This window comes from Ranitomeya imitator, chromosome 9 (genome assembly GCF_032444005.1).
Source record: "Ranitomeya imitator isolate aRanImi1 chromosome 9, aRanImi1.pri, whole genome shotgun sequence".
Lineage (NCBI taxonomy): Eukaryota > Metazoa > Chordata > Amphibia > Anura > Dendrobatidae > Ranitomeya > Ranitomeya imitator.
Window position 1 is genome coordinate 13,054,705 of NC_091290.1, and position 21,774 is coordinate 13,076,478.

Genomic DNA, 21,774 nt, shown 5'->3' on the forward strand with positions numbered 1-21,774 from the left:
AAGTGCCACCGCCGAAGCTAGTGATTAGCTGCCATAGTCACGTGACTGATGGACGTGACATCATCAGCAATGCTTTTTGTAATGGGCTAGGGTCAACATCACATCCATCAGTCACATACACACTGCAGGCAATCACCCATCATCATCATCAGTGAGACTTGCATGTGGTCGCCTGTCAGTGTCACGTGACTGATGGACCTGATGTCATCGGTACACGACCAGCGGGTGACTTTTGGAAAATCCCTTTAATACCACCACATGGTGCTCAAGTAACGCCATAGATCGTAATCTACAATGTATAAACAATTCTGCTATATAAGCAATAATGTAAGTAAGCATTGGCTGCTGATGGGTCCTGGGCACAGGTCGCCCTCGCCTAAGGCGGCTGAGTGTCGCAGCGTCAATGCAAAAATATGATTGAATCTTTGGGGCAATGGCGGCCTTCTATGGAAAAGCATATAGTAGGTGACTATCACAAGAAGGGGATGACGGGGGTCCATTATCCACCAGCACCCACCTCAACGCCCTGCTGAGCTTCTCGTAGTTCATCCTGTCGTTGCGCTTCCTCTGACCCCACATACGAGCGAGAGCCTCGGACTTCACCACACGGAAAATTCCCTGCTCCCGGTCCTCCCAGTCCAAGATGCCATTGTTTTCCTCGGGTGACAGGAGGAGATCGCGGAGGAATTCCCACAAGTGAGAACTGTGCAGGCCTGGAACGTAGAAGGAACATGCAACCTCCATCATGGTGATGGCCACTGACCACGGTGCCACCTTCAAGGGGCCATGGTGCGACGGTGAGCGACAGGTGCTGAGCTAGAGCCGCAATACCACACACAGCCACAGTGCGGCGCTCTGCTGGTAAACGATGAAGTGAGCACTCGCCAAAGCCCCAATGAGCAGATGATTGGCGCGGTGCCATCAGCCATCACCCCGCGAGCGGTAATAACTCCTTCACCTGAGACTAATTTTTCCTTTTGCACTTTTGAGCCTTAATATTTGTATTTTTCCATCGTCATAACCTTTTTTGTAGTTTGTAGTTATGAATGGCGACACTTATTTTTTTTTTAATATAATGTCATGAAAAACTGAAAATAACTTTAAAAAAAGAATGGAATAATGGAAAAAACCTATTTCATCGTCTTTTTTTGCGTTTTGGTTTTACAGCATTCATGATGTGGTACGAAACGGCGATAAACTTCTATAGGTTTTTTTTTATTTTACCAATTAAAAAATGTGGAACTTTTTTCTGAGACTCTTAACTTTTTTTTTTTCCCCCATCGATGGATCTGTGTGACGGCTCGCTCGGTCTTTGTGCGCCCGGCTGTTATTTATACTGGGGGTCATTTTAGGGCATGTACGAAGTTTTCATCACTTTTTCTTGCATTTAAAAGGTAATTTTGGTATTTACATTTTTTTTAATGCTGTTTAAATAATTTTTTTTGGAACTGTAATTTTTATTAAATTTTAGAAATTTTTAACTGTAAAAAACAACAACAAAATATTCAGATTTTAATAAGCAAAATAGACAAAGAAAAGAATCAATGAGGATTTAAGCGATGGAAAACATTTCCCCCTAGTGGCATCAAAACATATTGCAGTTTAAATATTATTTTTTTTAAATTTTGATACATTGGATATTTGCAGAAGTGATGATACCGAATTTATTTCTTTTTTATTTGGTAAGGGGGTTAATTTAATTTTTGCTGTTATGCTTTTTTTAAAAAAATTTTAATATTAATTTTTTTTTTTTTTTAACTATTTCAGTCCTGCGACTTGTACTAGATGATGCTTTAGTTCTGCAGTATTATTGGCTGCTAAAATCAGCATCAGTCGGAGTGCAAACAAGGAGGAGACGGGGCCCTTCAGTAGGAAATGGAGGGTAATGGGTGCCCAAATCGGCGAATCACTGGGATTACGCCACCGAAATGCCGCTGTCCCAAGTTGACGGTGGTTAATCAGCAGCGATTAGAGCTGACTCCGATCGCTGCTGTCAGAGGCAGGTGCTGGATGAATGACGGCTCAGCTCCTCGTCTTGCTCCGTACACCTGCAAACCACGTGCGCTTTACACGTACGGCGGATATTAGGAAAGGGTTAACCACGTATCCTCAGGACAGGACATGGGTGCCTGCCTCATATAAGACCCTTTCATGTTTTTTAGGCTGAGCAGATGTGAGCAGAGATCGGCGCTCAGTCTTACCGGGCCGGTGCTGGGTGGGAGCTCGGAGTCTTTTCACCGGTTCTGATTTTCCGAAAACTTTATCTTCACCTGTTTGGAAAAGTTACATCCAGTTACCGATTTATTCATATATTCCCCTGAGGAGTAACAGAGGAACCTCCCGATGCAGAGTTCCAGAGAGACTTACGGGCAGCGCTCTGTGATGGCGACGTCTCCTCAGTATTAGCGGGAGTTGAGATTCCTGGGGCAGAGAACATAAGGAGATACGTCACACAGGCTTATACCTTTATTTTATATGCTTGTCTGTTATAAATTAGCAATGAAATCCGCACAAAAATCTGCATGGTTTGGCTCAGATTTTCAGCTGTGAATTTCCATGCAGAATCCGGCACATTATCCTGACCTGCGCGTCATGGAGTTGTGGTATAAGCGCCGGACTCCCTAACCCATCTTACCATGTGTTCGGACTTCCTGCAGAAGGCTGTAGAGAAAGTGTCCGCAGGCTCCCGCAGCCTCCGTGAAGTCTTCTTTGCTCATGTTGCAGAGCTCCAGGCCGGACACATTGAACTGGGAGAAGGGGATGCAGGTGGCGTCCAGCTTGTGCTTGTCACAGCAGTACTGGAGCCATTCACACACATGGTGCTTGCCCCAATGCTCTGGGGGTACGGACGACCAGTGGGAAAGGACATCTGCCAAAAAAGAAAGGTAAGTCATGATCATGGTGACTGGACTTTCCAAAATAGGAGGAGCGCTTCCCTTGGCAGAGTTCTCTTCTGTGGTACTGATTGATCAACTTACGGGTATAAAATGATTAGAGTTTGTGGACATTTCCTTAGAGAAGACTTTGCCATAAATTATATATTTTTCCCTGGTGTAAATGCCATTGTTCTCCTGAATCCGGCGATGTTTTACTTTTCTTCCTGCTCCTGAGATATGGCCTCCTCTTCTCTATATATAATTCTAGCCTTGTTAGCCAAGTGGGTGTGTTCTGTCACGTTTCTTGTAAACCACGCCCTCTTGCTAACAAGACTAGATTTATATATATAGGAAAGAGGAGGCCATATCTCAGGAGCAGGAAGAAAAGTAAAACATCAGCAGATTTAATACAGTCCCAACAAAGTTATGGCCACCCAAGATTTAAAAAAAAGAGGCTGGATGTATGTAAACCCTGCCCAAAAGCATTGGTCCCTAGGGGACATTCCCAGGCAAGAATAAACATCCCTTCTACCCAACTCTAAAGTCAGTAATACATGGACGGTTGGGGTACGCCACAGTTGTTCTTACAGTTGTGGCTCATAGAGGGGGTTTCGGTGTGAAGGACGCCATTCTATGACCTCTATGTGACGTAACGGGGTAACAGAATAGATAACAACCCCTTTAATTCTGATCTGCTGTGAGTAATCACTTTATGTTAGAAGATAAGGTGATCACTGTGATCGCAGTGATCAGCTGTAATACGTGGAGGAATCTGCAGTGACACCACAGGTGGAATGTATTATTACACCATCCCAAAAAAAATTGAATAAGCTGCCTGTGGAATGTGAGGACATGCCGGGTCCTCAAGAGAGAGGGGCGCTCTATGGGGGGAGCATTAACTACTGTTTTTGTGGCCCTATCGTAGAGGCTTCTCTGGAGTTGGCACATGAACAGATATTTCCACCGCTCCGCGTGTATCTCAGCCTCGCACCGTCTTGCTTGGACCTGCCTTACTCATTTGCATTCGGTATAAGGGAAATCCCCGAGCGCTGATATAACTTTGCAAGTACAGGCAACAAAGTGATTAACGCAGCAAAGCTTTGATGCCGATGACGGAGCAGCAATTAGAGATGTGTGATAATGATGGGAACAAAATATTTATTTCCATTGTGTTCCTGGTAACAGAACATCGGCAAACGATGGCTCATCCATTATTACCATAAAGTATGATGCTGCCAGAAAGTCGAGCGCTGCCGAAACTTTCTCAAAGGAATTTGAGAAGTTGGACTTACAATTTTTTTCTTGGGATAAGCGATGCCAGATGGATCTGACTCTTATAAAAATTAACAATGGGAATGATATCGGGGTGAACGGTGTCAGCCGACAATTGTCTAATGTCTACGGCCAATTTTTTCGATCCAAAAGGATAATAAAAGTCTACAATTGCTCCAGTGGAAAAAAAAGTGCAAGACTATAACTGCAGGTCAGCAACGCTATCCTTAAGAGAAGTTGTCATGGTGGACTGGGTGGGATGGAGAACAAAAGAAGAGCAACTACCGTCTCCGAGTCAGTAGATGGAATAGTCATATCTTCTGCTTCTGATTACTTCTGATCAGATGAGAATACGTTGCAGATTTCCTAGAAGGATCTGGAATCTGATCACAATTTGCCAAATCTGCAAATCTGTACCTGTAGGTCCAACCCTTTACCAAGCCTCGCTAATGTTGTAAAGCTTGGTAAATGGTCAGACATTAACTTACATGGTAACCAGTACTAATGAGCAGGGGTGTCCCTCAACTACTGGGATCTCTTAACCCTTAAATGTGAGCAATCACTTACTGGCTGCACAGGGGCTGGTACATGGTGGTGGCACTTTGTGTTCATGCTGGTACTGTGTGGGGGGCCACGAGTTGCCCTGTAACACCCCTCTGGATTGCATAAAACATATACTTGCCAAGTATTCCAGAATGTATGGACAGCTCCCACCCAAAAAAAGGGTAGCACTCCGGGACTCCCAGAAGAGTTGTCGGCAACTCCAAGACTCCCAGAAGAGTTGTCGGCAACTCCAAGTCTCCCAAAAGAGTTAGGCAACTTCAGGAATCCCAGAAGAGTTGTCGGCAACTCCAGGACTCCCAGAAGAGTTGTCGGCAACTCCAGGACTCCCAGAAAAGTTGTCGGCAACTCCAGGACTCCCAGAAGAGCTGTCGGCAACTCAAGGACTCCCAGAAGAGTTGGCTGCAACTCAAGGACTCCCAGAAGAGTTGGAGGCAACTCCTCGACTCCCAGAAGAGTTTGCAACTCCTCGACTCCCAGAAGAGTTGGTGGCAACTTTGGGACTCCCAGAAGAGTTGGCGGCAACTTCGGGACTCCCAGAAGAGTTGGCAGCAACTCCAGACTCCCAGAAGAGTTGGCGGCAACTCCGGGACTCCCAGAAGAGTTGGCAGCAACTCCAGACTCCCAGAAGAGTTGGCGGCAACTTCGGGACTCCCAGAAGAGTTGGCGGCAACTTCGGGACTCCCAGAAGAGTTGGCGGCAACTTCGGGACTCTCCGAAGAGTTGGCGGCAACTCCGGGACTCCCAGAAGAGTTGGTGGCAACTCCGGGACTCCTAGAAGAGTTGGCGGCAACACCAGACTCCCAGAAGAGTTGGCGGCAACTTCGGGACTCCCAGAAGAGTTGGCGGCAACTTCGGACTCCCAGAAGAGTTGGCGGCAACTCCGGGACTCCCAGAAGAGTTGGCGGCAACTCCGGGACTCCTAGAAGAGTTGGTGGCAACACCAGACTCCCAGAAGAGTTGGCGGCAACTCCAGACTCCCAGAAGAGTTGGCAGCAACTCCGGGACTCCCAGAAGAGTTGGCAGCAACTCCAGACTCCCAAAAGAGTTGGCGGCAACTCCGGGACTCCCAGAAGAGCTGGCAGCAACTCCGGGACTCTCAGAAGAGATGGTGCCAACTTCGGGACTCCCAGAAGAGATGGTGGCAACTTTGGGACTCCCAGAAGAGTTGGCGGCAACACCGGGACTCCCAGAAAAGCTGGTGGCAACTCCACCATTCCCAGAAGAGTTGGCAGCAACTCCTCCATTCCCAGAAGAGTTGGCGGCAACTCCTCGACTCCCAGAAGAGATGGTGGTAACTTCAGGACTCCCAGAAGAGATGGTGGCAACTCCCAGAAGAGTTGGCAGCAAATCGCCCGGGTGCTGAAAAAGTCTTTTGAAACCTCCTTCAAGAGACGGGAAATGGGAGAGTGGAAACGCATGGCTTGTAAAAAGCAGTATGACTATGCAGGGGCAGGTATACAGGACATTTTTTTGGAAGTATTTTCCCAATGAGAGTTTGTTTTCCATTAACCTCCGGTGTTTGTCTAATTACCGTAAGTAATTATATTGTAATTATATGTTAATAGGTGAAAAATTAATGCGCCACAATTATTCGCCATCCACTTTTACGAGCTTACATGGATTCTTATCAGATACACGTCGTGCTCGACGTACGCGACTGTTAGGGATCGGTCTAATGACAACACGAACACTAATTACCAGCGGCTCCTAATAGCGATCCTGATCTCCATATTCCGGTGACCTCACTATTAGCCATGACCTGGGCCACCGGCCAAGATCCCGAGCCTGTGTGATGATGCCAGCTGTGAAAACTCCACGCGGAGCTCCAGCAATGCGCCAATATCCAGAAAACATATAATTAAACCCTGATGATAACAGGTCTGTAAATAGCAATAACAATGATGGATCTGTGGATGAACGCCCTCATAGAACGGAGAATCTGGAAGACACCGACACAATCTGGACGACTTCAACCTAGACATGGTCCGTAAGTGAAAAAAAGAAACATGGACATGGTCAAGGTTTGTGAAAGCCAAAAGGGGCAGATGTGGCAGTTTCACCTGGACGTGCATCTTCAGGGGTCTCAAATTCGCTCCATGATGGATGTGTAATAGATGAGGGGTTTAGGGCAGATTTTACATCTATGAAGGTAACGTGCCAGGTTTTTCATTCAGCCCTATCTCCCCCGGTGTATAACCTGCGGCCCCCCGCCATGCTGTCTGCTTTCCTACCATGTGACAGAGCGGCCGGTGGTGCAGAGCTCCTGATACCAGCGCGGTCCTGTAATAGGAGCCACGGGTGAACAAGTCCATCCAAGAAATGTTTTTCTTGGATCTTCCCCATCACCTGTGAGTGATATTACTGAGAAGTGGAAGGAACCGCAACAACACAGCCACAAAGGGGAGACCCCGTAACGGTACAGAATTGGGGGCTGGGTGCTGAGGAGCCGAGGGCAGAAAAGTCACCCCATAACTGCAGAGTCCAGACCTCCTCTGGTATCAGCAGAAACACTGCGCCCCCTCCAGGAGCTTCATGGCCGAGCAGCTGCACACAGCCGTACATCACCAAGCACAATGCTGAGCGTCGGATGGAGCGGTGTAAAGCCGCCACCACTGGATTCTGGAGGAGACGTGTTCTGTGCAGTGATGGATCGCACTTCTCCGTCTGCGTCTGATGGAGGAGTCTGGGTTTGGTGACTCCAGGAGGACGTTACCCCCTGACTGCATTGTACCCCCTGTACAGATGGTGGAGGGGGATAATGCTATGGGATGTTATCAGGGGGCGGCCTCGGACCCTCAGTTCCAGTGATGGGAAATCTTCATCTTCAGCGGAAGACATTGTGGAGAATTGTAGCTTCAGTTTGTGGGAACAGTTTGGGGAAGACCCTTATCTGCCCCCCATGACTGTGCCCAGTGTATGAAGTCCATACAGACATGGAAGGGGGAGAACATGGCAGACCCTGGAAACACCTATAAAGCAGATTGTGAGCCCATGTATTTGGGCCACGCTCTCATTAGCAGACCCCTTACCTGGTGACGGATCTCTGTATGGGGGGTACAGGTCACTGCAGAATAAGTCCGTCCATGAGAAATGAGCTTCGGCATAGGCGGGCATAGCAGGGCTGAGTGTGGAAGAGTCTATCATCCCCTATTAAGTGCAGACATGAAGGTAATTAGTTAATTAGTAACAGTCACATAAGGTCAGTCCCAAAACATAATAATCAGTCATTAGTAAAACATAAATGTAGCAAAATATTAACTCTTTAGTCATCTAAGCCACAAGCGGGGGTGAAGCACGGAGCGGCCGCGGATCTCATATATGGCTGTCAGGCTGGAGGCCCCGTCTTATAGTTTATCTTTGAGATGTATGGGCATGTTGCAAAAAAAAAAAATCAGGAGCAAAAACTTCGCTGCTTTACGGCGCTGTTTTTGGCGTCAATTTTTTAAACTAGAATTTTGCAGTATTTGCAGAAAAAATAAAATAATAATAAAAAGTCAAATGAATAAATCCGCACTTATCTCTACGCGACAAGTTATTGAAGAAGGCGAAGAAGAGTCAACGCTGACGTTCCCCCGCCATGAGCAAACATGGAGGCGTATTATCTTACAGGACCTCTCCTAAAGTCGTGCGAAGATGACACAGAGGTGACAGCGCGACTTCTGAGAAGTTCTATAAAAAGGACGGGCCTGATACAGAACAACAAAAATCCCCGGCCGGAACAGCGCCACACTTTACCATAGGCCGTATCTGGTATTGCAGTGTATGGATTCGATTGATGCCGTTTCAGTCTGCAAAACAATTTCCACACAAAACCTTCTGCAGAATCACGCGACCATGCTGAAAGTTTACAAAAAAAAGAAACAGAATTTTAGGAATTTTTTTTCTGTTTTTTTTTTTTTTTACTACATTTTACTACATTATATGGTGTTATTAAAAATGAGAATTGTCCTGCAAAATATTTAGAGTTGCAAAAATAAATATTTTTTTCCAATTTTTTTTGGAAGAAAGGGAAGGAAAAAAAGTTAAAGTGCAAAAATAAAAAAATCGCGCGGTCACCGAGAGGGTTAAGGTTATTCCTTCGTCTTCTGAGACGGTAAACAAGGGAGTATTTGGGGTAAGGTGACTCCTCAATTACAGGATGATCCTCCCCAACACGCAGAACACAAACATCGTATTGTCCCCACATCAACACGGCTTGTGTCATCGTCCCCCGCCCGGTGTCACCGCACTGCGCACCCAAGATGTTTTTCTATCAGGATTATAAACAGAATCACAATGTCCCAGTATAATCCGCAGAGCGCAGGGGGACGCTGCCCACCATACAAATATAGGACTATTAGTCCATAAAAAGGCTGCAAAACACAGAAATCTGACATTATAGGCGCTAGAAGCTAAAAAACGAGCCAGAGATCAAAGACGCGGCCAATTCTCTGCGTTTTAATAAGATATTTAAGATCATCCTTGTGATCAAAGTGATCGACCGTAAGGTGCTCTATTTCCCTGCAGCACTCCCAGAGGAGAAAGGAGGCATTACACGTTTCATTACTATCCACTGTGAAATCAACATGTCAGCGCATCAAGTCCTCCAGGAAGATAGATCTTATCAGCTGTTCTCCAGACCGGCTAAAATACGAAGGCGCAGAATTAGTGACCTCAAACAGATCACTTTAATTAAAGGGGTTCTCTAATAAGTTACTTGGATTTTCCAAACCAGACGACCTCTTTGAATTAAATCTACACTTAGATTTGTAAGTTGCTATTGGGGGAGGTTGGGAGTTGTAGTATCTTTTCTACAGGCTGCTCAGTGATGGGGATGAATGCAATCAGGGGCCCCGGGCACAAAAGTTATAGCGGCCCATGATGAGCAGATCCCAGCACTGCGCTCACTGCCCCTCTGCCTAATATATGAGTATTGACTGAGCTCACAGACTGGCAAATAAAACCTGAGCGTGTTACATGTAGTGAAGCCGGAGAATGTATTCAGCTCTGTTTATAGGATATTTAATATCAAACAAAACTGCTGCTGTGGGAAATGTCAGGAGGGAACGTCATTCAATCAGCGCGGAACGGTATTGTGCAAGTTACATTACTTACACCGGATCCGACCGAGATCTGTCCTATATTATACCCCAGAGCTGCACTCACTATTCTGCTGGTGCAGTCACTGTGTACATACATTACATTACTGATCCTGAGTTACCTCCTATATTATACCCCAGAGCTGCACTCACTATTCTGCTGGTGCAGTCACTGTGTACATACATTACATTACTGATCCTGAGTTACATCCTGTATTATACTCCGGAGCTGCACTCACTATTCTGCTGGTGCAGTCACTGTGTACATACATTACATTACTGATCCTGAGTTACATCCTGTATTATACTCCAGAGCTGCACTCACTATTCTGCTGGTGCAGTCACTGTGTACATACATTACATTACTGATCCTGAGTTACATCCTGTATTATACTCCAGAGCTGCACTCAATATTCTGCTGGTGCAGTCACTGTGTACATACATTACATTACTGATCCTGAGTTACCTCATGTATTATACCCCAGAGCTGCACTCACTATTCTGCTGGTGCAGTCACTGTGTACATACATTACATTACTGATCCTGAGTTACCTCCTGCATTATACCCCAGAGCTGCACTCACTATTCTGCTGGTGCAGTCACTGTGTACATACATTACATTACTGATCCTGAGTTACCTCCTTTATTATACTCCAGAGCTGCACTCACTATTCTGCTGGTGCAGTCACTGTGTACATACATTACATTACTGATCCTTAGTTACATCCTGTATTATCCCCCAGAGCTGCACTCACTATTCTGCTGGTGCAGTCACTGTGTACATACATTACATTACTGATCCTGAGTTACATCCTACATTATACTCCGGAGCTGCACTCACTATTCTGCTGGTGCAGTCACTGTGTACATACATTACATTACTGATCCTGAGTTACCTCCTGTATTATACTCCAGAGCTGCACTCACTATTCTGCTGGTGCAGTCACTGTGTACATACATTACTGATCCTGAGTTACCTCCTGTATTATACCCCAGAGCTGCACTCACTATTCTGCTGGTGCAGTCACTGTGTACATACATTACTGATCCTGAGTTGCCTCCTGTATTATACCCCAGAGCTGCACTCACTATTCTGCTGGTGCAGTCACTGTGTACATACATTACTGATCCTGAGTTACCTCCTGTATTATACTCCAGAGCTGCGCTCACTATTCTGCTGGTGCAGTCACTGTGTACATACATTACATTACTGATCCTGAGTTACATCCTGTATTATACCCCAGAGCTGCACTCACTATTCTGCTGGTGCAGTCACTGTGTACATACATTACTGATCCTGAGTTGCCTCCTGTATTATACCCCAGAGCTGCACTCACTATTCTGCTGGTGCAGTCACTGTGTACATACATTACTGATCCTGAGTTACCTCCTGTATTATACTCCAGAGCTGCACTCACTATTCTGCTGGTGCAGTCACTGTGTACATACATTACTGATCCTGAGTTACCTCCTGTATTATACCCCAGAGCTGCACTCACTATTCTGCTGGTGCAGTCACTGTGTACATACATTACATTACTGATCCTGAGTTACATCCTGTATTATACCCCAGAGCTGCACTCACTATTCTGCTGGTGCAGTCACTGTGTACATACATTACTGATCCTGAGTTGCCTCCTGTATTATACCCCAGAGCTGCACTCACTATTCTGCTGGTGCAGTCACTGTGTACATACATTACTGATCCTGAGTTGCCTCCTGTATTATACCCCAGAGCTGCACTCACTATTCTGCTGGTGCAGTCACTGTGTACATACATTACTGATCCTGAGTTACATCCTGTATTATACCCCAGAGCTGCACTCACTATTCTGCTGGTGCAGTCACTGTGTACATACATTACTGATCCTGAGTTACATCCTGTATTATACCCCAGAGCCGCACTCACTATTCTGCTGGTGCAGTCACTGTGTACATACATTACTGATCCTGAGTTACCTCCTGTATTATACTCCAGAGCTGCACTCACTATTCTGCTGGTGCAGTCACTGTGTACATACATTACATTACTGATCCTGAGTTACCTCCTGTATTATACCCCAGAGCTGCACTCACTATTCTGCTGGTGCAGTCACTGTGTACATACATTACATTACTGATCCTGAGTTGCCTCCTGTATTATACCCCAGAGCTGCACTCACTATTCTGCTGGTGCAGTCACTGTGTACATACATTACTGATCCTGAGTTGCCTCCTGTATTATACTCCAGAGCTGCACTCACTATTCTGCTGGTGCAGTCACTGTGTACATACATTACATTACTGATCCTGAGTTATATCATTTATTATACTCCAGAGCTGCACTCACTATTCTGCTGGTGCAGTCACTGTGTACATACATTACTGATCCTGAGTTACATCCTGTATTATACTCCAGAGCTGCACTCACTATTCTGCTGGTGCAGTCACTGTGTACATACATTACATTACTGATCCTGACTTACATCCTGTATTATACCCCAGAGCTGCACTCACTATTCTGCTGGTGCAGACACTGTGTACATACATTACATTACTGATCCTGAGTTACATCCTGTATTATACCCCAGAGCTGCACTCACTATTCTGCTGGTGCAGACACTGTGTACATACATTACATTACTGATCCTGAGTTACCTCCTGTATTATACCCCAGAGCTGCACTCACTATTCTGCTGGTGCAGTCACTGTGTACATACATTACATTACTGATCCTGAGTTACCTCCTGTATTATACTCCAGAGCTGCACTCACTATTCTGCTGGTGCAGTCACTGTGTACATACATTACTGATCCTGAGTTACCTCCTGTATTATACCCCAGAGCTGCACTCACTATTCTGCTGGTGCAGTCACTGTGTACATACATTACATTACTGATCCTGAGTTACATCCTGTATTATACCCCAGAGCTGCACTCACTATTCTGCTGGTGCAGTCACTGTGTACATACATTACTGATCCTGAGTTGCCTCCTGTATTATACCCCAGAGCTGCACTCACTATTCTGCTGGTGCAGTCACTGTGTACATACATTACTGATCCTGAGTTGCCTCCTGTATTATACCCCAGAGCTGCACTCACTATTCTGCTGGTGCAGTCACTGTGTACATACATTACTGATCCTGAGTTACATCCTGTATTATACCCCAGAGCTGCACTCACTATTCTGCTGGTGCAGTCACTGTGTACATACATTACTGATCCTGAGTTACATCCTGTATTATACCCCAGAGCCGCACTCACTATTCTGCTGGTGCAGTCACTGTGTACATACATTACTGATCCTGAGTTACCTCCTGTATTATACTCCAGAGCTGCACTCACTATTCTGCTGGTGCAGTCACTGTGTACATACATTACATTACTGATCCTGAGTTACCTCCTGTATTATACCCCAGAGCTGCACTCACTATTCTGCTGGTGCAGTCACTGTGTACATACATTACATTACTGATCCTGAGTTGCCTCCTGTATTATACCCCAGAGCTGCACTCACTATTCTGCTGGTGCAGTCACTGTGTACATACATTACTGATCCTGAGTTGCCTCCTGTATTATACTCCAGAGCTGCACTCACTATTCTGCTGGTGCAGTCACTGTGTACATACATTACATTACTGATCCTGAGTTATATCATTTATTATACTCCAGAGCTGCACTCACTATTCTGCTGGTGCAGTCACTGTGTACATACATTACTGATCCTGAGTTACATCCTGTATTATACTCCAGAGCTGCACTCACTATTCTGCTGGTGCAGTCACTGTGTACATACATTACATTACTGATCCTGACTTACATCCTGTATTATACCCCAGAGCTGCACTCACTATTCTGCTGGTGCAGACACTGTGTACATACATTACATTACTGATCCTGAGTTACATCCTGTATTATACCCCAGAGCTGCACTCACTATTCTGCTGGTGCAGACACTGTGTACATATATTTCATTATTGATCCTGAGTTACATCCTGTATTATACCCCAGAGCTGCACTCACTATTCTGCTGGTGCAGTCACTGTGTACATACATTACATTACTGATCCTGAGTTACATCCTGTATTATACTCCAGAGCTGCACTCACTATTCTGCTGGTGCAGTCACTGTGTACATACATTACATTACTGATCCTGAGTTATATCCTGTATTATACTCCAGAGCTGCACTCACTATTCTGCTGGTGCAGTCACTGTGTACATACATTACATTACTGATCCTGAGTTACATCCTGTATTATACCCCAGAGCTGCACTCACTATTCTGCTGGTGCAGTCACTGTGTACATACATTACATTACTGATCCTGAATTACACCCTGTATTATACTCCAGAGCTGCACTCACTATTCTGCTGGTGCAGTCACTGTGTACATACATTACATTACTGATCCTGAGTTACATCCTGTATTATACCCCAGAGCTGCACTCACTATTCTGCTGGTGCAGTCACTGTGTACATACATTACATTACTGATCCTGAGTTACATCCTGTATTATACTCCAGAGCTGCACTCACTATTCTGCTGGTGCAGTCACTGTGTACATACATTACATTACTGATCCTGAATTACACCCTGTATTATACTCCAGAGCTGCACTCACTATTCTGCTGGTGCAGTCACTGTGTACATACATGCCCTTTTCCTTTTCCACATTCGGTGGCGATGTAACACCTAGTGGTCACATGCTGGTACTGCACTGTGTTAGAATTCATACCAAAAAGTGGAGAACACAGTTACAATCACATTTTTCTCTCCTGATTACAGAATATGTGATTTATTTCCATTTTTCTCTGCTCGATGCCTAATTGTAGCTTCGTGTTGTCAGAAGTTTACAGCGATGGATATTTTGTAGCGTTTTCAAAGGCAGTATTGTTTTTCACGCCTTCTTAAAGGTCATTTACCATTGCGCGGTTTTAATCCGGTTTAATGAGGTTGGAGACGCTCGAAAACTGGATGTAATTGGCACATTAATAGAATCTAATGAGTATTATGGACTAAATACAAAACCTGCCAAGTACGTCCCATATCTCCCTTTAAGGGGTCGTTCGAGTTCATAAAAACATGGCGGCTTTCATATAGATACAGTGCAGCTAGGTAATGTGTTCTCCTGATCACACACAACCCCACTAATTAGGTGCTAATGAGTGAGTAATGATGTACATCACAGTGGCGGCTCCTAATTATGCAGTGACCCTTTAATTGATGGCTGCATTAAAGGGAGTGTGTCACCTCAAAATGACTTATTGTTTAAATCAGGTTTTTCTACAAAATGTATTAAATATAGCTTTTTTTTAAATTAAACAAAATCTTGAATTTTCACTCTGGAAATTATAATTAATACAAGGCTTACACATCCTGTTCTGTACAGATGATTTTTCAGCAGTGTTGGTATATTTACAGACAGGATTACAAAAAATGTATCTCCTCTATATACAGCTGATAACACAGGATCCACCATTCACAATAGGTGATGTCACAGCTCACCTCCTCCTCCTGTACAATGACTGATAACACCTCTATATACAGTAGATAACACAGGATCCACCATTCACAATAGATGATGTCACAGCTCACCTCCTCCTCCTCCTGTACAATGACTGATAACACCTCTATATACAGTAGATAGCACAGGATCCACCATTCACAATAGGTGATGTCACAGCTCACCTCCTCCTCCTGTACAATGACCAATAACACCTATATATACAGTAGATAACACAGGATCCACCATTCACAATAGGTGATGTCACAGCTCACCTCCTCCTCATGTACAATGACTGATAACACCTCTATATACAGTAGATAACACAGGATCCATCATTCACAATAGGTGATGTCACAGCTCACCTCCTCCTCCTGTACAATGACCAATAACACCTCTATATACAGTAGATTACACAGGATCCACCATTCACAATAGGTGATGTCACAGCTCACCTCCTCCTGTACAATGACTGATAACACCTCTATATACAGTAGATAACACAGGATCCATCATTCACAATAGGTGATGTCACAGCTCACCTCCTCCTGTGCAATGACTGATAACACCTCTATATACTGTACAGTAGATAACACAGGATCCACCATTCACAATAGGTGATGTCACAGCTCACCTCCTCCTCCTCCTGTACAATGACTGATACAGGGCCAGATTTAAGAGGTGGGTGGCCCAGGGCCCATTTTGGAGGGAGGCCCATTTTTCAAGGTGCTGCAATATGTAATGCAAAAACACAAAATGAAACAAACGCAAGTTTATTTACAAAAATAATTTACGCAGAGTAATTTAAGTAAAATCGTTCATTTTTTACAATCCGGGCACTTTCCTTAATTTTCGTGCTGCAAAATCACTAATCATGTCACTAAAGTCCAATTCACATACTATATCTGACCTTGTCAACCCTTGAAGTCCGGAAAGGGCGTTAAAGATTAAAATATGTACATATGTATGTATGTATATTGTAGAAATTTGGGCTGTCTATATCAAAGACTGCTGCTGGGCTCTATATGTCCGAGGCTTCTGCTGGGCTCTATATGTCCGAGGCTTCTGCTGCGCTCTATATGTCAGAGGCTTCTGATGGGCTGAATATGTATGGGAGGCTTCTGCTGAGTTGTATATATATAAGGGACATCTGCTGGACTGTATATGTATGAGAGGCTTCTGCTGAGCTGTATATATATAAGGGACTTCTGCTGGGCTGTATATATATAAGGGGCTTCTACTGGGCTGTATATATATGAGGGGCTTCTGCTGGGCTGTATATGTATGAGAGGCTTCTGCTGGGCTATATATGTATGAGAGGCTTCTGCTGGGCTGAATATGTATGAGAGACTTCTGCTGGGCTGTATATATATAAGGGGCTTTGGCTGGGCTGTATATATATGAGGGGCTTCTGCTGGGCTGTATATATATGAGGCGTCTGCTGGGCTGTATATGTATGAGGGGCTTTTGCTGGGCTGCATATATATATATATATATATATATATATATATATATATATATGGCGCTGCTGCTGGGCTGTATATATCAGAGGCTGTTTACCTGTATATATCAGAGGCTGTTGCTGTGCTGGCTGTATATGTATGAGAGGCTTCTGCTGGGCTGTATATGTATGAGAGGCTTCTGCTGGGCTGTATATATATGAGGGGCTTCTGCTGGGCTCTATATGTCAGAGGCTTCTGCTGGGCTGTATATATATGAGGGGCTTCTGCTGGGCTGTATATGTATGAGAGGCTTCTGCTGGGCTGTATATATATGAGGGGCTTCTGCTGGGCTGTATATGTATGAGAGGCTTCTGCTGGGCTGTATATATATGAGGGGCTTCTGCTGGGCTGTATATGTATGAGAGGCTTCTGCTGGGCTATATATGTAAGAGAGGCTTCTGCTTTGCTGAATATGTATGAGAGACTTCTGCTGGGCTGTATATATATAAGGGGCTTCGGCTGGGCTGTATATATATGAGGGGCTTCTGCTGGGCTGTATACAGTGGGGCAAAAAAGTATTTAGTCAGTCAGCAATAGTGCAAGTTCCACCACTTAAAAAGATGAGAGGCGTCTGTAATTTACATCATAGGTAGACCTCAACTATGGGAGACAAACTGAGAAAAAAAATCCAGAAAATCACATTGTCTGTTTTTTTTATCATTTTTTTTGCATTTTATGTTGGAAAATAAGTATTTGGTCAGAAACAAACAATCAAGATTTCTGGCTCTCACAGACCTGTCACTTCTTCTTTAAGAGTCTCCTCTTTCCTCCACTCATTACCTGTAGTAATGGCACCTGTTTAAACTTGTTATCAGTATAAAAAGACACCTGTGCACACCCTCAAACAGTCTGACTCCAAACTCCACTATGGTGAAGACCAAAGAGCTGTCAAAGGACACCAGAAACAAAATTGTAGCCCTGCACCAGGCTGGGAAGACTGAATCTGCAATAGCCAACCAGCTTGGAGTGAAGAAATCAACAGTGGGAGCAATAATTAGAAAATGGAAGACATACAAGACCACTGATAATCTCCCTCGATCTGGGGCTCCACGCAAAATCCCACCCCGTGGGGTCAGAATGATCACAAGAACGGTGAGCAAAAATCCCAGAACCACGCGGGGGGACCTAGTGAATGAACTGCAGAGAGCTGGGACCAATGTAACAAGGCCTACCATAAGTAACACACTACGCCACCATGGACTCAGATCCTGCAGTGCCAGACGTGTCCCACTGCTTAAGCCAGTACATGTCCGGGCACGTCTGAAGTTTGCTAGAGAGCATTTGGATGATCCAGAGGAGTTTTGGGAGAATGTCCTATGGTCTGATGAAACCAAACTGGAACTGTTTGGTAGAAACACAACTTGTCGTGTTTGGAGGAAAAAGAATACTGAGTTGCATCCACCAAACACCATACCTACTGTAAAGCATGGTGGTGGAAACATCATGCTTTGGGGCTGTTTCTCTGCAAAGGGGCCAGGACGACTGATCCGGGTACATGAAAGAATGAATGGGGCCATGTATCGTGAAATTTTGAGTGCAAACCTCCTTCCATCAGCAAGGGCATTGAAGATGAAACGTGGCTGGGTCTTTCAACATGACAATGATCCAAAGCACACCGCCAGGGCAACGAAGGAGTGGCTTCGTAAGAAGCATTTCATGGTCCTGGAGTGGCCTAGCCAGTCTCCAGATCTCAACCCTATAGAAAACCTTTGGAGGGAGTTGAAAGTCCGTGTTGCCAAGCGAAAAGCCAAAAACATCACTGCTCTAGAGGAGATCTGCATGGAGGAATGGGCCAACATACCAACAACAGTGTGTGGCAACCTTGTGAAGACTTACAGAAAACGTTTGACCTCTGTCATTCCCAACAAAGGATATATTACAAAGAATTGAGATGAAATTTTGTTTCTGACCAAATACTTATTTTCCACCATAATATGCAAATAAAATGTTAAAAAGCAGACAATGTGATTTTCTGGATTTTTTTTTTCTCAGTTTGTCTCCCATAGTTGAGGTCTACCTATGATGTAAATTACAGACGCCTCTCATCTTTTTAAGTGGTGGAACTTGCACTATTGCTGACTGACTAAATACTTTTTTGCCACACTGTATATATGAGGCGTCTGCTGGCCTGTATATGAATGAGAGGTTTCTGCTGGGCTGTATATATATGAGAGGCTTCTGCTGGGCTGTATATGTATGAGAGGCTTCTGCTGGGCTGTATATGTATGAGAGGCTTCTGCTGGGCTTCATATCTATGAGAGGCTTCTGCTGGGCTGTATATATATATATATGAGGGGCTTCTGCTGGGCTGTATATGTATGAGAGGCTTCTGCTGGGCTGTATATATATATATGCATGAGAGGCTTCTGCTGGGCTGTATATATATGAGGGGCTTCTGCTGGGCTGTATATGTATGAGAGGCTTCTGCTGGGCTGTATATGCATGAGAGGCTTCTGCTGGGCTGTATATGTATGAGAGGCCTCTGTTGGGCTATATATATATGAGGGGCTTCTGCTGGGCTGTATATGTATGAGAGGCTTCTGCTGGGCTGTATATGTATGAGAGGCTTCTGCTGGGCTGTATATGTATGAGGGGCTTCTGCTGGGCTCTATATGTCAGAGGCTTCTGCTGGGCTGTATATGTATGAGTGGCTGTTGCTGTGTTGGGCTGTATATGTATGAGCGGCTTCTGCTGGGCTGTGTATATATATATATATATATATATATATATATATATATATATATATATATATATATATATGGGGCTGCTGCTGGGCTGTATATATATATTTATATGAGGGGCTGCTGCTGGGCTGTATATATTAGAAGCTGCTGTTGGGCTGTAAATATATGAGCGGCTACTGCTGGGCTGTATATATGTATATATATATATATATATATATATATATATAAAGGGGCTGCTGCTGGGCTGTATATATATATTTTATGAGGGGCTGCTGCTGGGCTGTATATATTAGAAGCTGCTGTTGGGCTGTAAATATATGAGCGGCTTCTGCTGGGCTGTATATGTATGAGAGGCTTCTGCTGGGCTGTATATATATATGCATGAGAGGCTTCTGCTGGGCTGTATATATATGAGGGGCTTCTGCTGGGCTGTATATGCATGAGAGGCTTCTGCTGGGCTGTATATGCATGAGAGGCTTCTGCTGGGCTGTATATGTATGAGAGGCCTCTGTTGGGCTATATATATATGAGGGGCTTCTGCTGGGCTGTATGAGAGGCTTCTGCTGGGCTGTATATGTATGAGAGGCTTCTGCTGGGCTGTATATGTATGAGGGGCTTCTGCTGGGCTCTATATGTCAGAGGCTTCTGCTGGGCTGTATATGTATGAGTGGCTGTTGCTGTGTTGGGCTGTATATGTATGAGCGGCTTCTGCTGGGCTGTATATACAGTGGGGCAAAAAAGTATTTAGTCAGTCAGCAATAGTGCAAGTTCCACCACTTAAAAAGATGAGAGGTGTCTGTAATTTACATCATAGGTAGACCTCAACTATGGGAGACAAACTGAGAAAAAAAAATCCAGAAAATCACATTGTCCGTTTTTTTAACAATTTATTTGCATATTATGGTGGAAAATAAGTATTTGGTCAGAAACAAAATTTCATCTCAATACTTTGTAATATATCCTTTGTTGGCAATGACAGAGGTCAAACGTTTTCTGTAAGTCTTCACAAGGTTGCCACACACTGTTGTTGGTATGTTGGCCCATTCCTCCATGCAGATCTCCTCTAGAGCAGTGATGTTTTTGGCTTTTTGCTCAGCAACACGGACTTTCAACTCCCTCCAAAGGTTTTCTATAGGGTTGAGATCTGGAGACTGGCTAGGCCACTCCAGGACCTTGAAATGCTTCTTACGAAGCCACTCCTTCGTTGCCCTGGCGGTGTGCTTTGGATCATTGTCATGTTGAAAGACCCAGCCACGTTTCATCTTCAATGCCCTTGCTGATGGAAGGAGGTTTGCACTCAAAATCTCACGATACATGGCCCCATTCATTCTTTCATGTACCCGGATCAGTCGTCCTGGCCCCTTTGCAAAGAAACAGCCCCAAAGCATGATGTTTCCACCACCATGCTTTACAGTAGGTATGGTGTTTGATGGATGCAACTCGTATTCTTTTTCCTCCAAATACGACAAGTTGTGTTTCTACCAAACAGTTACAGTTTGGTTTCATCAGACCATAGGACATTCTCCCAAAACTCCTCTGGATCATCCAAATGCTCTCTAGCAAACTTCAGACGGGCCCGGACATGTACTGGCTTAAGCAGTGGGACACGTCTGGCACTGCAGGATCTGAGTCCATGGTGGCGTAGTGTGTTACTTATGGTAGGCCTTGTTACATTGGTCCCAGCTCTCTGCAGTTCATTCACTAGGTCCCCCCGCGTGGTTCTGGGATTTTTGCTCACCGTTCTTGTGATCATTCTGACCCCACGGGGTGGAATTTTGTGTGGAGCCCCAGATCGAGGGAGATTATCAGTGGTCTTGTATGTCTTCCATTTTCTAATTATTGCTCCCCCTGTTGATTTCTTCACTCCAAGCTGGTTGGCTATTGCAGATTCAGTCTTCCCAGCCTGGTGCAGGGCTACAATTTTGTTTCTGGTTTCCTTTGACAGCTCTTTGGTCTTCACCATAGTGGAGTTTGGAGTCAGACTGTTTGAGGGTGTGCACAGGTGTCTTTTTATACTGATAACAAGTTTAAACAGGTGCCATTACTACAGGTAATGAGTGGAGGAAAGAGGAGACTCTTAAAGAAGAAGTTACAGGTCTGTGAGAGCCAGAAATCTTGATTGTTTGTTTCTGACCAAATACTTATTTTCCACCATAATATGCAAATAAATTGTTAAAAAAACAGACAATGTGATTTTCTGGATTTTTTTTTCTCAGTTTGTCTCCCATAGTTGAGGTCTACCTATGATGTAAATTACAGACGCCTCTCATCTTTTTAAGTGGTGGAACTTGCACTATTGCTGACTGACTA

At 44.6% G+C, this 21,774-nt stretch overlaps 1 protein-coding gene across 2 annotated transcripts in view; it reads right to left on the bottom strand.

Annotated features, from left to right (window-relative positions):
* The window catches only part of ELF5 (E74 like ETS transcription factor 5), a 33,433-nt gene that overhangs the window by 2,628 nt on the left and 9,031 nt on the right, over window positions 1-21,774 (bottom strand). The window contains exons 1-6 of one of the 2 annotated variants that reach the window (XM_069739960.1): window positions 8,448-8,551; window positions 7,742-7,859; window positions 2,636-2,869; window positions 2,368-2,421; window positions 2,202-2,270; window positions 518-713 (exon numbers count right to left, since the gene is read on the bottom strand). In XM_069739960.1, coding sequence (XP_069596061.1) covers window positions 518-713; window positions 2,202-2,270; window positions 2,368-2,421; window positions 2,636-2,869; window positions 7,742-7,859; window positions 8,448-8,450 — 674 coding nt within the window. In that variant the 5' untranslated portion in view covers window positions 8,451-8,551. Of the gene's footprint in view, window positions 1-517; window positions 714-2,201; window positions 2,271-2,367; window positions 2,422-2,635; window positions 2,870-7,741; window positions 7,860-8,447; window positions 8,552-21,774 lie in introns of those variants that run through there. The other variant, XM_069739959.1, reaches the window with a different exon arrangement.